Raw genomic sequence first — 18143 nt, forward strand, 5'->3', positions numbered from 1 at the left:
CTGTGTTCTGTTTGCATTTAATTACTGAAACAAGATTTATAGACTTTACCAAGTGTATTTTAACATAACTAAATGTTTAAACTTTAGATCTTTATTTTAAACTTTACCATTATTTTAAGAAGTTTTTGCTAGGGTAAATGTTTTCCATAAGTTTTTTTTTTTTTTTTCTTTTATATATCGGATAAAGGGATTACATTTGTTCTCCGAGTTTTTATAGAAGCCCCATCGCTATCACCATCACTATTTTGATTTTTCCAAGATGGCCGTTTTTGTTTCGCGAACGTTCTGCGAGGAGAGTTCGGCGACTTGCGTGACTTACGAACAGAACTGCCTAATTGGTATGTTAATTTTGGTGGCTACTTATCGCGGAATATCGTGGGTATCTTGTATTTGTACAAGAACTAGTATATAAGGTTCAGATTGTTCGTACAGAACGTTAGCTCGGCGGGTCTAGTCTCTTCTAAATTGCTTGGTTGCCTTTTGTCCACGTTTATTTCCCTCCCAAACCCATCACACACTGGTTCATTTTCTGTTTCCAGTACCTACAATTGAGTAAATTGTTTTAGAGGAGGGGATGCCCAGCTTCAGCAGCTTCAATGTGCGAGGAACACTCCAGCCCCCTCAACAAAGCTGGAGGTGCGGATAGAGTTGAGATTTTAACCGACTAATGAATGCTGCATCGGATGTTATGCAGTAGTAAGTCATGACATTTTTGTATTTATGTCGTGCATCGGCCGTAAAGCGAAACTTACGTTGCGTAGGTTACATAGGACGTAACTAACTTTTATTTTGGGTTCTGTTTGTCATAGCTTTAATTTTCATATTAGGTTACGTCGGACCAAACTTTATTTTTCATATTGGGTACCTTAGATGTAACTCGAAATCTTGGGGTAAGGTTACGCTAGACACTGCGTTGAAAGATGCACTTTTATTTTTTTGAAAAGTATTCTTCAACTTACGGCAGTGGCGAATAGCACTTGTGTTGATGAGATGTTTTGATTCCGCATGTCCGGAAAGTTGCCGGGGCAGCTGTCGACTATCTATATAGGACGGTAATGTTGCAGGTACAAAAGTGAATAATACACCGTGTTGAATATTTATTTATTGGTCTTTTTCGGCAGTGCCGCTTGTGCCTGGACAATGGAAGATGATGCAAAGGCCAAAAGAAAGCTACTCTGCATCTGCACTCTGAATAATGTGATGTCTCGGTAGCTACACATGCTTTGTTAAAGGGAAGTTTATTTCGCCACTTGCTAGGCATCATTGAGGTGATTTGGCTGTGTGCCTTTATTTTATGCTAATAGAATGTACTGCACTTACAACTGCTTGTTGTAGGTGCAGCCTACAACAATCAGTTGCAAAGGAGCACCGTTTAGTGAATCCATTCGATTAACATAAGCAAGTCTGGAAGATGCTAAAGACTAGAGCATGATGCACTGAGGCATGTTGACCTATGCTTGAGCACCCACTCTCCTCTCTTGGGCTGTAAACCAGGCAAAATGTAAAATTATTCTTGCGAAAACAGCAGGGATGTGGCATGCATAAAAACTTGTCGATCATGCTCTGAATATGCTGGCCGCCCAAGCGAGCGACTCACTGACTGACTGGCTCGGCTTTGCCATCAGCCAAGGCAGGACAAGCAAATGCTAGAGCAAGCAGTCAAGTTCGGTGAATTTTGTTTTTCTAAAAACAAATTTGCTAAAAGGAGATTCGTTGCCATTTCCTCTAAACGGAGTCTCTTCTTGAAAGAATTCAATAAAAAAGGGGTTTCAAAACTTGTGCTTGGAAAAATAGATGCCTCTGCTCGGGCCGTACACATCAACTTTCTTAGATCTGTCGGTTGACAAGCTCCATAGAAGAGCAGCAGTAAAAAAAAAAAAAAAAAAAATTGAGACGTTTACAATTCTTTGTAACATGAAATTAGAGCGCAGCGCTTGAGTAGGAGGAGGGGAGGTTATGCCTCTCCTATCCCTCCATACCCTCTCCTCCCCCTCCCATTTAGCAGGCAATTTTCGCTAAATTTCCTGCTAAATTTAGCAAGAATTTCCCCGCTAAATTTAGCGGTTTAAGTTTCCTCTCTAAATCTTGTGGGGAAATTGATGTCACACAACCTCAACACCAATTCAGTTTCCCCGCTATATTTAGCGGGGAAACTGAATTGGTGTTGAGGAAACAACCCTGCTAAATGGCACATGACTTCATGCCACGTCACTCACAAACAAATTCAGTTCCTCAGCTAGATTTAGCAGAAAAATTGACATTGCGTGACCTCAACACAAATTCAATTTCTCACTAAATTCAGCAAGGTGATCATGCAGACGGCGACGCAATGAAGCGTGGAAATGGGCACCTAAGAGCTGCACTCTAAACCAGTTTTTCTCTGTTGCCGGTGCACAAGCAGGTAAGGGCGGATAGCATTCCTAGTGCCAATTCCTTTGCGGTCAACGAAAAACGCTTTTTGAACAACGCTCTTTCTGTTTTAAGTATTGTGCAGGCCTTAAGTTTACTATAAGAACAACAACAACAAAAAAAAAAAATCACTTTCCACTGCAGGTGATGTGCATCCAACGTTCCACTGGATCTGTCCAAAGGGCAGGCTGATACTGCGGCAGATGCCACTGAGCGGACACACTGCAAAAAGGCGTCGGGCGTTTTCCGAAGTTTGTCAACTGACCTAGATCTGAGAACGTTGGTACATGTATTGCTACCGTTGCCAAGCAGGACTGAAGATTGTTAGAGTGTGAACAATGTTCACACTTTGGTCAATGCAAGCACATCTTTTTTTTTTAGTAATATTGACTAACAAGATTGCAGCAATCAAACAAGTTAACACCGAAATGTTAAAAGCAATAAAGAAATTAAAGCCCGGCTGTTCTGCGAGTGCAGATTTTATATCTTTATTTTAAGGGCTGCACTGATTTGTTTGCCCCTTCATTAAAGGGGCCCTGCAACCATATTTAAGCGTCTACCTTTTTTGCGGTTTCCACGTCTCTTGGCGTTCAGGCAAGCCAGCGGGCACGGAGAAAGTAACTAAATGTCAGTGCGTCATATTTTAACCGGCCGACGCAGAAACCTCCTTTACCTACGGGGGCGACCCGCATTGCTGAAAGCGCGCGAAATGCGACGTCTTTGGTCCTGGGCTTACTAGTGGTCGGAGCCGCTAAAAGCTAAAAGAACTGTTTCAACTATTTGTGAAAGTAGTTTTTGTTCAGTATTTTAGACCAGAAAAGAAACAAATGCAGTTTATAAAGTTCGGAAACAAGAAACGACCCTTCGACATACCCGCCACCCAAGCGGTGGAAAAGGCGGCGCATACTAGAAAGGTGTAGTGGGATCAGGCAATGACGAGGGCAAGCGTAGAAAGGTCTCGGGTGTATGCGGCGGCGCTGCAGTCGAAAATCCGACCGGTTCCGAGCATTTCAAAGGCCTTCGGCGAGCAGCTTTGGCTTGCGGTTTGGCCCTTTGGCGGTATGGCAGTGCGAAGTGGCTCCCGTTCTGAACTGATCTTTACCCCGTGTTTGCTGTCGTTTGTGACCAATGAAGTGTCATGCCGAATTAGTGTTTAATCGTGCAGCAAATGCAATGCGAGCCCCCCTGGCTGCCCGCTTCATACAGCCTTTCCAGAACATGCTATATGGCGCCCTCTCGAGCTGTTGACACGGAGCGCTCGCTGAGCTCACTTAGCCCTCTTCTAGTTCATGGCCACTCAAGCGACCAAGGACGTCATGAAAAAGGTTATGTTTTGCTTGTTCTTGTAATTTTAATTTGCCTATAACTTTTAAAATAAAGCGAAATTCGAGAAAAGAAAAGTTTAATTAAGTTGCACTGACTACGTTCAGTGCAAATGAAAAACCAGTCAAAAAGCCCTTGCAGGGCCCCTTTAAAGCATGCATTTCATCTCCGAGAAGTTGTGATTTTTCATTGTTGTGGAAGAGGTCTCATAGCACCAGTGAAGGACGATGGTGATATATCTAGGGTAGACAGTCACTGCCTGGGTCTTTAATATAAGCTTTGAAAGAGTCTATAGTCAGTTGCAACCTAAGAACGAAGGGCGAGGGTAAGACGGGTTGGGGAGGAGGAAGCAGGCGGAACACTAAAGAGAGAAGGTTTCCCCCTCTCTTCTCCAGCGTTCCGTCTGCTTCCTCCTCCCCGGCCCATCTTACCCTCGCCCTTAGGTTGCAACGGACTATAGATAGTTGTACACAGACATGGGTCTTTTTAGTCCAGTTAAAAACAGCACCATTCAATGGAATTTTTTTAGGTTGTCAGTAGAAATGTTTTTGTAAACTTGAATACAAGGCACCATCCGTTTTTCTCACTGAAGCAAGTTGATATTTTTTCTTTCTATTTATAACTAGCTTTTGACAAGATCAATTACATATTGCTTTTGTAAAAACCTTTATTGTATGGTGTAGCACTGCCACTTTTAAAATGGTTTAATGACTAAGTCCCTCACAAGATGAGAATGGCTATGAGAAGCCTCAGTTGCCCTGCCTCCAGCAAGAGAGCTTCCTACCTTCGGCAACGCGTAGAGGCGGGACATTTGTAAGACACACCCAGCCGTTCGCATTCCATTCAGCAATGCTTAGGCATCTTGCAAACCTCAAGAATGCACGCACAGCCAAAGCATGAGGAAAGGCGATGAGTGCTCGCTGGAGGCTGAGCTATAAGACATGCCCTGCATTTCTCATCTTCCCTGCGATTATTAGCACCGAGATGTTCTGGTGATATCCTATTTCGCTCGCACGGGCGGTTTGATACTTCAACCCTATGTTCCAGGTGAGAAAAAAAAAAGTGCCTTTCATGGAAGGCTTGTCAAAATAATAGGCGCCAGAGAGTAACGGCCATCTGCGTTCAGTCCTTATTTAGAACCCTATGTTCATGTTCTGTGGCCGCATTGAAAAGTACTGCAAGAGAGCCCAAGTGTGCTCCTGATCTCGCCCCACCAGTCTCCTCCTGCACAATAAATTGACTGCTACGGTCACCAAATGTCAATAGATGCACATTCGAACGCAGCAACTGAAGCCAGCTACAAACACAGCATCTTTCAAAGTATCTTTGAAAGATATCTTTGTATCAAAGCTACAGACACAGTATCTTTCCAAACAGACTGCAGGTCACCCCTCACTTGGGCGAGGGGGGTGACTCGTGTGGTCTGCTTCTGCGGTCTCCAAAAATATTTTCGTAAACAACTCCCACATCTACCTACAGTAAAATAAGTAATATTCAAAACTTAAAAAAAAAAAAAAAAAGCCGTTTACGACTCCCTGTAACGCCGGATTAGAGCGCAGCTCTTGAGGAGGAGGATGAAAGGATACGGAGGGATGGGTGACGCCCTGAGGGCCCCCTCGCTTTCGCGCTGCGGGACAGTCCCAGACACGAAGCTTTGAGGTTCTCCGGCGCGGGCTGCGGCACCCCAACACATGTGTGCTGGGCTGTACATGTCTGTTTTTTCGTTCTTTTTTTTTTTCCTCGGGCGCTTAAAAGCCGAAGTCCAAAGTCTACTCGTCGAACAGCGTTCACCCACACCTTCTCCAGTTTTTGGTCCGTTGGAAACTAGTGAAAAAGCACCTCCGTGTTGCACAGCGGGTTGTTTGAGCAGCCCACAGCGCTACAAGTTGTACTCGGCATCTTTTGAGGAACAGCTGGGCAGTCTTGGGCGCACCAAGTTGCTCGCTAAAACGAGTCTTGGAGTCCTCACAAGCAGATAAACAAAAGGCTATAGCGAAGCTACATGGGCTACAGATAAAATCAACGGCTAAACACGCCAATCACAAGCCGAAGTACCGGTGGTAGCGGCTCGAAGAAACGCACTCCGCGCAACGCCCGGGCCGGAGGAAAAGAGAACGATACTGACGTCACGGCGCAATGTTGCTTTAGCGATCGCCAACCCGCTGGCCGCCCGCTAAGAAGCAGCGGCTTGCGGCAGGTCACATTTTTATTATCGGCATTAGTTGAGAATGCGGCGTCCCACGGACGTAATATTTTGGCTGAGGTCGTATTTTGTGTGTCTACAACGATACCAGTAATTTATTTCATTTTGAGTTTTGGCCGGAGTTGCCCTTTAAAGGGATTGTCCGGTCGAAACCGGAAGTACTTACGTTGTTGCGCTCGTTACATCGAGGGAGCCTTCATATAGACAAACGTCATTTTTATTTTGGTATATGATCTCCCGTTATTAATTAAACCTTTCATGAGCCTATGTACGAAACTGCACCCCAAATTTCGCCAGTGTCAATGGCTGACATCCGTAGGTGCTGTGTGACGTCACAAAACACAAAGGTTTGTCAGATGGTGGGGATAACAAGCGTTGGTCGACGGGTGTCTTGTATTTTGTTTCGAATTATATAGTCTCCTAGGCAGTACCCTACTGAAACACGGTTCTTTTAATGCAGTTCCCAAGCACGTGCAGAAAAAGTCACGCCTTTTAGCAAGATATTACTCGCAGACAGCCATAAGCTTCGAGCAAACGTATGCTGTTTCGCGCAAACACAACTGCGACGGACGCCGATCGAACTAGGGGCGCTTGCAAAGCAAAGGATGCAGATTTCGCCTCTGAAGTGGCACAGCTAGGTACACGAAGCGGCATCTGGGCAGATATTTCGACGGATCCACTGGATCGGTGATGAGGCTGCGAGTCGTTCCCCCAGAGGCGATGTACGCGGGCCGAAGGCAAACGGCGAACCGTTCAAATGCATGTCGTCACTTGACTTGGACGAGCTTGGTGAATCGTAGTCACGTTCCATTTTCACACGCGGGTCAAACGGATATCGAGCTGCACGCGTGCTAAATACAAGTTCTGGTATCATTTCAAGATGGCCTAGCTGTTGGTTTCGGTTTCGCTGCATAATCAAGGTCTGTTCGATTCGGCCAGGAAGTTCTGGTAGCGACAAAAGCCCCTCAAAGGGAATCTTTGCATTTCGACGATAGGTTCGCGGCACCAGGATGATTTTACGTCGGGAGTCGCTGGCGGCAGCGCGCGGTCGGCATACCGGTCACCTCGAAGAGGAAGGCTTGACGGTAGCGTCTTGTTATCGACCGTAACTTCGGCGTCAAGCTGAAGCGAGAATCGGCAAAAATGCCGATTCTCGGCATTTTTCCCAGGCCCGTTAGTGGGCGTCCAAAGATACCAGCGGACAAAGCATGCAGTATTATGCTCAGCTACGGGGACATGCGAGTGTCAACGCACTAAATCCCAGACCTCTGAAATGTATCGGATCTTCAGTATGCATCCAAGAGCAACTGAAGGCGGGGACTATCATGAGGGCAATACCTTTCCTGTGTCTGTAAGTAAGAATATCAACACTGTGGATCTCCGCATAGCATCAAAAATAAACAATTTACGTGAGCCAATATTTCAACACTCACCACAGGGAGCTAAACCTACGCGAGCAGGTGCCCAAAACGCTTTCAGAATATCATAATCAAGCAAATTCCTACCCCCGGTTTTGATCTCAATTCCGCATCCACCGCGGGTACGTTATTATCATAAATGAGAGGAAATGCAACCTCTGTATCGGCGTTATTGTTAAACATTGCACATTTGAGCAAGAGCTGCGAAAAATGGTACCGCGAGCAGAGGCGGACGAGGAGTGTCGTCTGCTATCGCCGTCTGCTCTTGTCGTCTGCCTCTGCACGGACGTTGAACTAGTTCAGCCAGTTCAGGGGAATCGAACAGACCTAAATTGACTGGCCCGATTTGGGCGAGGAGTGGGTGGACGTAGTTCAATATCGTTGGCACCAGCATCGCACCTCAGCTCACAACCCTTCTGTCCGCTTAGAACTCAGCTAGTAGCTTTCTTCTGTGAGATGATTGCTGCATAAGCGGGATCTCGATCTTGACGGGAACCCAGTCCCTACGCACGACGACGATCCACTTTGCTCATCACTGCACGTCTCGCGGAAAAGTGCGGAACGTCATGTCTTGGCTCGCATGTGCTGCCCGGTGGATATGGCACCCAACCGCGCAACAAAAATCTCACCCAACCACGAAACAAGTCGAGCACAACAACAAAAACGAAGCACGCTGAGGCGTTCACTCACAGGCAATCGACGAGACAAAAATGCTCGCTTTGTGTTTTGTGACGTCAGAGCTCCAATGTTGCCAACGAAAACCGCGTTTACGCTAGAATGCGATTGCAGCAGTATAAATTCAATTACTCACGCAGAGGGCCATATAAAATTCAGATTTTGCACGTACGATGCGTCTCGAGGCAATAGCAATGATATTCAATTGTTTTCTCGAATACAAAATTTGACCGGACAATCCCTTTAAGTTGGTCAGAGTATCTGACTGCAAAGGGTTAATAATCCATTTTTAATCGACATAGAGGCGAACTAACTAGCCACTCGGCGCTTTGACGTAGCGCGTCGTCTGCTCGATCCTACCAGCACCGCTACAGGAAGGCGTCCGCGAGATGAAACCACCAAAACATCTCGTCGCCAATGGTGACACAGTGGTCGAGTCTAACATGTGAGCTAGGGCCGGCTCACGTGCTTTGGGTACCACGGATGTGTCGCACTGAAAATGCGGAAAGCTTTTGAGGGAAAGGAAGTACAAAATAGTCCGTCATGTTTTCGAATTTTCGTACCGAAAAGCAGACTTTTGACTCTCGGCCCACTGAACAATATGTTACAGTTGAACCCCGTTGTCACAGGGTTCTTTGTGGTTAATAATTGACAAAATACAATGTCCTTCGTTTTTCATGAAAACTTATATTTACAAAAAAAAATCAAAGGGTTCATATGCTTATACAAAAAAAGAAAACTTAGTTAAAGAAAGGAAAACGCATCAGTCACCATGTCTTTGAGTCCCTGTGCAGCAGTGTGTCTTGTGCTGTCGTTGTCGGCCCACGGTTGTGGCTGGAAGTCAGGAGCGGGAGCGGTTGGCTTCCGTCGGCGGCCCCAGAGCTACCGCACCAAGCGCTCCCGCTGTAGGAAGCCGGGGGCAGCGTAGGTTTCTATTCGCTGCCCTCGCTGGAACAGGCTGCTGGTCAGACAGTAGGAGGCCGCCGATTGCCCTGGCCGATCGTGTCGTTCCGCTCTCTGCACAATCTCCCGGCCAGTCCTTTTCACGCCCTCTGAGCACGCACTCCAAAATCTCTCTTCTTCGTTTCTCCCTCCAGGCCGATCCATGGGTTGACTTGCACTTCTTTTCCAAATTAAGTCACATCATCACACCCGTAATAACCAAACCGCGGGGGAAGGAAACGTTTTTCGTTCTCGCAAGAATTTCGCTGCTGCAGAAATGGACAACTAAGCACACCTATTACTTTTCATGATGCTGTCCTTGGATTTCAGAATCGTAGAAAGCGAGAAGCAAAGGATACTGAACTCCTCTGTAATATCAGACTTCTTTCTGGCTTTGGCAGTGATCGCAGAGTTCTCCTGAAGTGCAAAAAACTTAAACTTTTTAATGGGAGGCGGCATCTTTCCGACAGGCCAAACGAAAGGTAGTAAACAAGGCGTGAGCGATCTCGGCGTGCACGCGGCGGACAGCGAAATAGCAGCAGGCGGTGTCGTCACGTACCTAGGTAGTTGCCAACAGATGGGCTAGCAAAACGCTGTTTTCACCAACCCCCCAAAAAAAGCATCTAGTTGCCATTGTCATCATTATTTGACCGAATGTAAACAGCAATGGCCGCGCCGATGCTTGTCGGAAACGTATGTGCCCAACTTGTCGGACGAGTGTACTGCTCCATTTTTCACAATTCTGGGTTCCAAACTGGCTCATTTGACAAAAAAATGTTGCAGATCGCGTAGGGTTATTGTAATGTACGCTAGAGGTTCAAGTGGTGCTAGTGTGCCGACGCAAGTTGAAGCAGACAGCAACCAGTCGAAAATTGACTTCCGGTAATGCATTTCTATGGGGGAAAAAAAAACGGTGCCAAAACGGCTTCGCACATGTATTTATGTGCACTGTCGGACACTCTCAGCGCGAACACAACGTCGGCGCTTTCTAGCATCGGGGATATACGTGCCAAACGAACGAAGGTATCTGGAAATTAAGGGAGACGGCCAAACATACTGTCGAACCCGGTTATATCACACCCGTATTTCGAATTATTGTTTATATGAAACAGTCCAAACATCCCCTAGAAAATTGCATTGTTTTTCTGTATCGAATGCCCATAACTCCCATGGAGGGGACACTCGATGTAGCGAACGAAGGCCGTTCTTCGCTTCTCCCTATAGGTTGGATTGCGCCGGCAGGGAGCACACAGCTCGGGTTGCAAGGCTGGCAGACCGCCAACCCACCATACGCGCACGCGGGGATGCGCAGCGAAAAAGCAATTGTATAAAAAATAAAAAAAGCAACCAATAAAAACAAAAGAAGTGGAGGATGGCAAAAGCAAGGGGAAGGGCACCTGCGCGCGTGGGGAGGGCAGGGAGTGCCCGCTGTTGGAACGGTCGCGTGCAAACACCGCTGTCACTGTGCGACTCCTTAGGATTTTGTTAGGTGGAGTGTTTTGACAACAAGGGTTGAGCAATCGCACTTTGAACGCCTTATGTTTGTTTACCCTTTCCTTTCCCTGTTATTGCTCCCGTTTCCGGCTTGAGCGGCGTCGCCGTCAGGTCTCGACACCCCCCCCCCCCCCCGAGGTCACATGACCAGACCTGGGGGGGTCACGTAAACCTCAGTTTACCTTTTTTTATACTTTATTCGCTATCAATTTTACTAACCACTTCGTTCTGTTTTCTTTTTAAATATAATAAAAGTTACTCGCTATCATCAAAACTGTATTGTGTTGTTATTTTATTTTATGACATGCTTTTTAGAGAGTGACAGCATGTGGCGACATGGTGTCCGCCCATCTTGACCTAAAACAAAGTTCTGTGTCACTCAGGGAATTTCACAAAAGTACTCAGAGGAAACCTGAAAAACTCAGGGAATTTGAAAATGCCAACTTGGTAGACACATTGAATAACTCTATGGCAGATCACTACCTCAAACTTTCGTTAATGCGGGACTGCTTTTTAAAACTCTTTGCTGTTGAGAGGGTGCAAATGCATTGAACCCTATGGACGTTCGCTGGGGCCGCCAGATTTCTTCGTTGCCGCGAGAATTTCGTTCTTGAAAGGTTCAACTGTATTAGCAAAATATGAATCTAAATTAATTTATCCCACCCAAAATAAATTCCATGGCTCCTTTTTAAACACTGTGATTTTATCCAAGCCTCGGGTTAAAACAGTTTAGCTTTCTCGGCTCCCGATTGGACGCGTCGCAGGTTTCTGCCGGGCAAGCTTTGTCAACTAACGTCCCAACTCTTTAGCCCCGCACACATGGTGAGAGATATCTCGCAGTGGCTGATGTTCGTTGTGAACCTTTCTTTATCCACCGGTGTATTTGGAAGTCTGTACGGCAACAAAATGACTGAAAACTTGCAAGTTAAGCACAGGTTGTGGATTGCTTGCTTTATAGAATAGCAGACACACAATTCAAGCTCGTGTCCGATTTTGTTGCTCGTGGGACGTCATTTTTTTAGCAGAAAGTTCACTTTTTCTGCAGTTCTACTGTCCCGCATGGTGGACAAACCAGTCATCTGCTCTTGTTCCCTGCCTAAGTGATGCATGACGGGAGTGCATTCAGGTACACACTTAATTCTCAGGGCGCAGCGAGCGCATGCACGTGTGGAGTGCCGGCGGCGAAACAAACTCACTTCATGTTGCGAGTGGGTGCGCATGGGCACGATTGCAGCGAAACAAACTCTCTATTAGTTTTCACATGTGGTCATGCACTGTGCACGAGCATGTAGCTTCGTCTTGCATCTTGTTCGCATGCAGAAGTTGCTTCGACGGCGTAGCAGAAATTACACTAGCCTTGACAATAAAGAACAAAGAGGCTTACGCCGAGCCTAGACACTGGTGCAAAAGACGGCCGAGCCAGAAAACCTAAGCCAAGTCGCCACAAAATTATGTTTCGAAATGGCTGAATTGGCAAGACTGAACCGCCACCAAACACGTTCTGTTGTAGAACACAAAAGTACATCCCCTGACACGAGCGTCCAAAATATACTTACAATGGCTAGCGACGCCTCATAAAGGTCATGCAGTGACCCTCTGCTTGGCCGGTTAAGCCACACGCAGTGCCGTGCAGAGTACAGGACGACGCCCGTGAGCCAGCCGGTGCGGTGACTCCGGGCCTGCCCGTAGTGTTCCGCTGCTACCTTGGACAAGGCGAAAGCGAGCTCATCGATGCCATCATCCCCGGGACCTGTGGTGTATAACTATTGTGATTAAAAGTCTTACAGTCGCCGACCAATGTCACTTAGTCAAATGAAAATGAAAGAAGCGAGATGTCTTCTTCCACATTTTGCTGTTCTCTATTTTTGTTCCTTTTACATCTCTAGTTGTAAGATCAATGTTGACCAAGTTCTTTTTTGTTATCAACTTGTTCGCATTAAAATCTAAAATTTTACAACAGGGTAGAGTTGTAAAACCAAGAGGGGCTACCCAACACACGCATGCAGCCCCCCCACCCCACTTCATGGGGGTGGTCCTACGCAAGTATGTAGCTGCGCAGCAGAGAAGCATGATACACATGATCTACACGGACTTTTAGCTGCATTCTTCCATGAATCTAATGTCCGCCTGGCCGTATAACTTATAACTGTCATAACTTTCACTTTTTCTTTGAAATCTGTAAATGTTAAAAAAGAAAACCTGTATAACCATAGCTAAAAAAAAATCTGACACTTGAATTGCTAAAAACAGTTTGGGGACTTCCAAGAGCGATTATTGCATAAAACAGCTTGTCAATGGTCAGAGCCTAGCAAAGCTCAACCACCACCAGCATGGCACTGCCAACAGCGCTGATGTCACTTGCATGACACATCCACATGCCGTGCCAATCATACATGGAACGCATGAAAGCATGGCGGGCAGTCCATGCAGCGTTGACTGTTGGTGGCTGCGGAAGCTCGGCGCAGACACAGAAGCACCAAAGGCGGAGGATGGCACATGTTTTCTGTTGCAGCAATGTCCTTTTGCTCGGCACACCGCCAAAAAACATTTCGGATTGGCGTTCAACATTTCTAATGGTAATCATCTTATCTGTATGTACTTGGCTGAAAGAACCGTGAGGACATTGAGAAAATCGTGTTCCGCAGTCAATTTACCTGCCCTTCGTAGTACACTATGTACTGGCGCGTGACGTTGCTCTGTGTTCCTAGTATTATATTTCTCTTTTTTAGATGGCTGCAAAAGACGAGGACAAAGACATTACAGCAGCACTGCCAATAGTTTCTCCATGTTGAGTGCTGAATTCCTGTGAAGCAGGATACGTTTCTCAAACCTTGCTGGCGCCATGGCCACAAAACGAACAAGTGATATCAATGCATGCCTTTTATATGGTCGGTGACAACTCAAGAAGGTAGGGGAAGAAAAAGGAAGGTGGGAGAGGACGAGATGGATGCAACGCCGGCGAAGGGAGAGGGTTTGACCAGCATTGTGCCCGCTTCCTCCTCTCCCACCTTCTTTTCCCTGACCCTACCTCCTTAACCTGCAACATAGTTCAAATCAAACTGCAAAATTTCTTCGAGGCTCGAGAGTGAAAGCAGCTTGTCAGGAGGTATTTTGTGTGAATACCATTTAGCTAAAGCACATTGTTTTTGTGGACTCAAGGTACGTGGCTAAAAAGTCAATGCCAGATGCCAGGGATCTTTGTGAGAAAAAGAACACTTAAAAGATATCCTCGGCCGCAGTTGGCTCTTTGAGTCACATATTTGACGATAGGTATTGTTAACACATATTTATGTGAACACCAGGATGCTGTTTTGATGGTAACATACTAAATGGTGATAAAAACAAAAAAAAAAAAAAAGCTGGGAGTAGAAGCACATTATCTACCTTACCCTACCAAAGAACAACAATGAAACGATTAGTCACCTGCTCAGGACTTTGGTCGTCTGCTTAGTTGTGGGCGACGCCTCTGCGAGCATCAACGACAGCCCCCATTCTAGCGTGCAGAGAGCCATACAGTGCTTCTGTAAAGGATGCCTTCACCATCAGACTTTTAACAGAGCGGTCACTCCTTTTTTTTTCTGCGCACCGAACGAAAGGACGGTACAGTAGCAGACGACGCCAGCGTGCACGGCTGCTGGCGTCACTGCGTGTGCTCCAAGCTTCCGCGGGTGCTTGCGGTCCTCGCTGCATGGAGCACTGGCTACGCACTCGCGTGCTCCCTTCAAGATTGGACTGCTCAGTGCACCGCTAGGAAAAGCAGTACAAAACATACCGCGACGATGCATCAGGGGCATGCACTGGTCCCCTGAAGTGTGCTTCGAACCATGTGCAGTGCAGGGTGCAGCACAGCATCCGCGTGAGTCAGCCGCGGCAGTGATTCGGGGCTCGTAGTGTTCTGCGGCTGCCTTGAAAAAGTGAGGGCCAGCTCTTCGCACCTCCTCTGAAAAATGTTTTACAACAGAGAGGTCAGTTATCTCCCTGCCTCTCATTGCCTTTCTGCTGTCCTGTCCTTTGTTCGAGAGCAATCGCTGCTATATTGTGTCTCAGCACGATCACCTTAGTCATACAAAGGAACGTGCAGATAAAGATCATTATTATTAAAGCACGTTTTACCTTCACATTCAAACTTCGGGCCTCCTGCTTTCTCCTCGCGTGTGGCGGCAAGCGTCTGTTGAGGCTACCATGCTTCGAGACGATCCTCGCGTGGTTCAGACCTGCGTTAGATTTTTTTTTTTTTTTTTTAATTACGCCCTGGCAGCTCGTTTAAGCGCCTCTCGGCGTGTTCCCGCGCAGACAGTGACAGGCGAAGCATCAGATTCTACGCTTGCTTCGTTGGGCCTTCCTGTCTCGTTGAAAAACTGGATCGAAATCTGTGTCGATGGCATGCAATCATTGCTATAGCGACTTATTGAGCACTTGCGGTCATACGGAAGCTTCCAAAATTGTGAGCGCGCTCCTAAGCCTTTGCGGAGGGCTCTGCTAGCCGTCACGTCCGCATGTTCTACCGAATGATTTCGGGCGAGCGGTTGGTAAAGGCAGCTCAAGAAACAAATCGACACGTTGAGCGCACGAAACCCAATTCAAATCCGCTTGGATGGCATCAGCATTCAGCACCGACCGACCATTCCCGCCATTTCTGGTAGCGCCTTTGTTGCCTTTGTTCCCGGACGCACCGGACTAAATTACGTCAAACGACTCCAAACGGAACTGAAGCACTAAAGTGCGGTGAACACTCACCTTTATGAATACCTCCTGTTCTTGGTGTTCTTGGAGATGTACGAGAGGTATTTGGCGGCTCTGGCGGTTCGCGATCGACGCCGGCACTCATCCGGCGAAACTGAGTGCATACATTGTTTTTGTTGTGAACGGCTGCCACTGCGCACGGTCAACCTCGTTCCACTCGAGAACTTGAGCTGCTTCAGCTGGTTATCGACGGTTAATACGTCGCCACTCAACACCTGAACGTAGAACGAAAACAAAAACATTGCCCCCCGCGGCCAAGGGCGCCAAGGCGGAACAGAACGGAACCGTACCAGCCAAAATTAAAAAATCAAGCAAGAAAAAAAAAAAAAAAAGTAAAAACAAACAAAAACAAGAAAAGTACTTTTTTATATATTTTTACTTTAAAACGTCATCTAAAAATCAACAAAATAACAAAACGGAAGTGACGTCATTTTTTTTCAGCCAATCGGCGTTTCCAGTTTTACTGCCCCGAAACGCTTGTCTACAGAAGGCCAGTTGCGTTTTGATGATGATGATGATCATTGATATCGTGATGGCGATGATGATTCGCTGTTGCTAAAAAATAAATATTATAGATGATTCAAACTCGTTGTTTGAATCATTTATAATTTAAACATTACAAAAAAAAAAAAAAAAACGCTTCATTAAAAGTTAAAGTACTGAGCTTGAGAGCACTTACTTATTTGTGTGCTATAAAACTTTACAACAAACGCTGCCAACTGCGTCCTACATGGAGAGGAATGCAGGACAGGGCCAATGCTGCCCTAACTGCATTGTGATGCAATAGCGCGCTTGTATTGGTCTAAGTATTAGAGTTTTTCAAATATTTGAAAATGAAGAATAATGTCTTCAGAACTACATCGTTGCTGGCGTCGAGCTTCACCACTTCACTCCGACGCGCACTTTATCAGGCTTCACTGCTTTGCACCGACGTGCTCGAAGAAGCACCTGACGTGGCGGAACAGTTCGTTGGCTCGATGGGTTTGGAAGTTTTGCTCGCTATCTTAGGACAACCTTCTTCGGATTCCGTAGAGGTCAACCCCCGACTTCAATTAACGAACTGCACCGAAAAAGAAACAAAAGCAGGGATCTCTTTTTCAGATTAAGTAGAAAAACCACCTCTCAGGTGTACGTATATATAGAGAAAGGGAAATATACATTACGGGTATGAGCATTTGGTTAATACACGTCTGTAATTTAGCTAGTGGACTAAAAAAGAAACAGTCTTATATTCTATCTAACCTCGCCTCGCATCGCCCCCCCCCCCCCCCCCCCCCCCCCCCTTCCCGAGCCATTGGGCCCCCCCCCCCCTTGATTAGAATCCTGGGGAAACCCCTGAACAAAAGAATGTCTGCTCGAAATGTTACACTATTTTTCGCCCAAGCCATTTGTTATCAGGGACCTTCTTCATTAAACACAAGTGATGTCTCTTACGAAATAAAACTGTTTCTTCGCATACTTGTGTTTTCTACGAGAATTTCATGCACCAGAAACGCCGCTGAAAGAAACACATGGACTAGGAGAAACAAAAACTGGACAAGTTGATTTTTTTCTAGCACACAATAACAAACAAAATGGCCCACCCCACCACTTTATGAAATCATTTCTAGCTGTGATATATCTGAAAATAATAGATTCTATTCACAGTAAATTTGTACTATTCTTTTTCGATCAAAGTTTGTCTGCACAGCCCTAGGTGAAAAGGTCACTTAAAGGAATGATTAACCAAAATTTGGATTTAAAAAAAAAAAAAAAAAAAAGCTGCTGGAGATGTAGGCGGGACGCTACAATCCCTACAACACTACTAGTAAGGCGATATCTCAAATGGACGGCCGTATTTTTGGAAAAAGAAGTCGAGATTGAATTAGGCCGACGAGGCGCGTGACGTCAAGAACTTAGTTTCCTCCCCTCTTCGCTTCGCTCCTTCGAGGCCGCGAGGCCGTTCCCTTTCCTCCTCGGAAAAACATGACGTCAACATTCCTGCCTAATGCGCCTTTTTTTGAAAAATACGGTCATCCGTTCGAGATATCGCTGTATGAGTGATGTTTTGGTGTTGTAGCATCCCGTTGCACGCTTTTGCCGTGTGTTTTGGGGAATCAAAATTTCGGTTCAGCATCCCTTTAAATTAGGTGACCTTAGCGGTGATGAACGGATGAACATGGTAAGGGTGGGGGGGGGAGGGCACGATGAAGACTTTATGCGTTGCCTGTTCCACACACATTTGCACACAAAAGATAAAACACACAGGGGAAGTTATTAATATAGGCCAGAGATGTATACCCATAAAAATAAAATTCTGCGACACTGGCCTCTCCTCGAGATCCAGCTTGTCGATTCAGTCAGAATATTAACCTGGCTGATTTTTTAAATAATACTACGTCGATGAATTTTGAAGCTCAAAGTTGAGATAGAATTGTTGATGCCGTGTGCTAGGTTATAGAAAACAAAAAAACTTGGGGGACGCTTAAGCTTCGCCTTTAAAAATGTGATAGCGTTATTAGGCCCTGTTCGTAAAGCCTTCTTGTGTAAACCCGTGCTTGTTCCAGAGCCATGAATGTGTGTGCAGTCTAGTCGATAGAGTCACGTGACGTCATGACCCTATTGACGTGCAAAATTTGTCGGGAAAATTTTCCGCTAAATTTGGTGGGAAAATTTTCCGCTACATTTGACGGAAATATTTTCTGCTAAATTTAGCTGAACATTTTCCCGCCAAATTTAGCGGGTCGATGGGGTCACGACGTAACACGCGTGACGTCAAACATGGCTGCGCGCGTTGCCTTATGCGATTGTTTGGTCCTGGGTTTTGTGCAGCACGAGCTCCTAAACGCTATCACGTTAATAAAAGCAGTGGTTGTTGTGAAGGGGCACCAGGTCACTGCCCATCATTTTAGGGTGGAATTATATTGCAGATTTCTTCCCTTCACATTTTGCTATCA

The 18143-nt window shown here is 46.1% G+C and overlaps 1 protein-coding gene and 1 long non-coding RNA gene across 6 annotated transcripts; one reads left to right on the forward strand and one right to left on the reverse strand.

Annotated features, from left to right (window-relative positions):
• Window positions 1-49: 49 nt before the first annotated feature.
• Window positions 50-2868, forward strand: LOC121837096. Its single transcript, XR_006078111.1, has 2 exons — window positions 50-338; window positions 1122-2868. It is a non-coding gene; the product is annotated as an uncharacterized LOC121837096 (long non-coding RNA).
• LOC120842279 lies at window positions 1088-15542 on the reverse strand. Of its 5 annotated transcripts, XR_006078110.1 has the most exons (6): window positions 15202-15448; window positions 14578-14678; window positions 14237-14404; window positions 13888-13985; window positions 8800-12163; window positions 1088-1483 (listed from the first exon to the last, which is right to left on the reverse strand). XR_006078110.1 is itself a non-coding variant. In XM_040213311.3 (5 exons), the coding sequence occupies exons 1-5, from the start codon at window positions 15290-15292 to the stop codon at window positions 1415-1417; spliced, it is 630 nt and encodes a 209-aa protein (XP_040069245.1). In that variant the 5' UTR covers window positions 15293-15448; the 3' UTR covers window positions 1088-1414. The 5 variants fall into 5 exon arrangements, 1 of the variants encoding a protein (XP_040069245.1); XR_005798442.2 differs by lacking the exon at window positions 13888-13985 and having other exon boundaries at window positions 8800-12214; window positions 15202-15542; XR_005715894.3 differs by lacking the exon at window positions 13888-13985.
• Between the last annotated feature and the right edge of the window lie 2601 nt (window positions 15543-18143).

Source organism: Ixodes scapularis, unplaced genomic scaffold (genome assembly GCF_016920785.2).
Source record: "Ixodes scapularis isolate PalLabHiFi unplaced genomic scaffold, ASM1692078v2 PGA_scaffold3__209_contigs__length_174095766, whole genome shotgun sequence".
Taxonomy (NCBI): Eukaryota; Metazoa; Arthropoda; class Arachnida; order Ixodida; family Ixodidae; genus Ixodes; species Ixodes scapularis.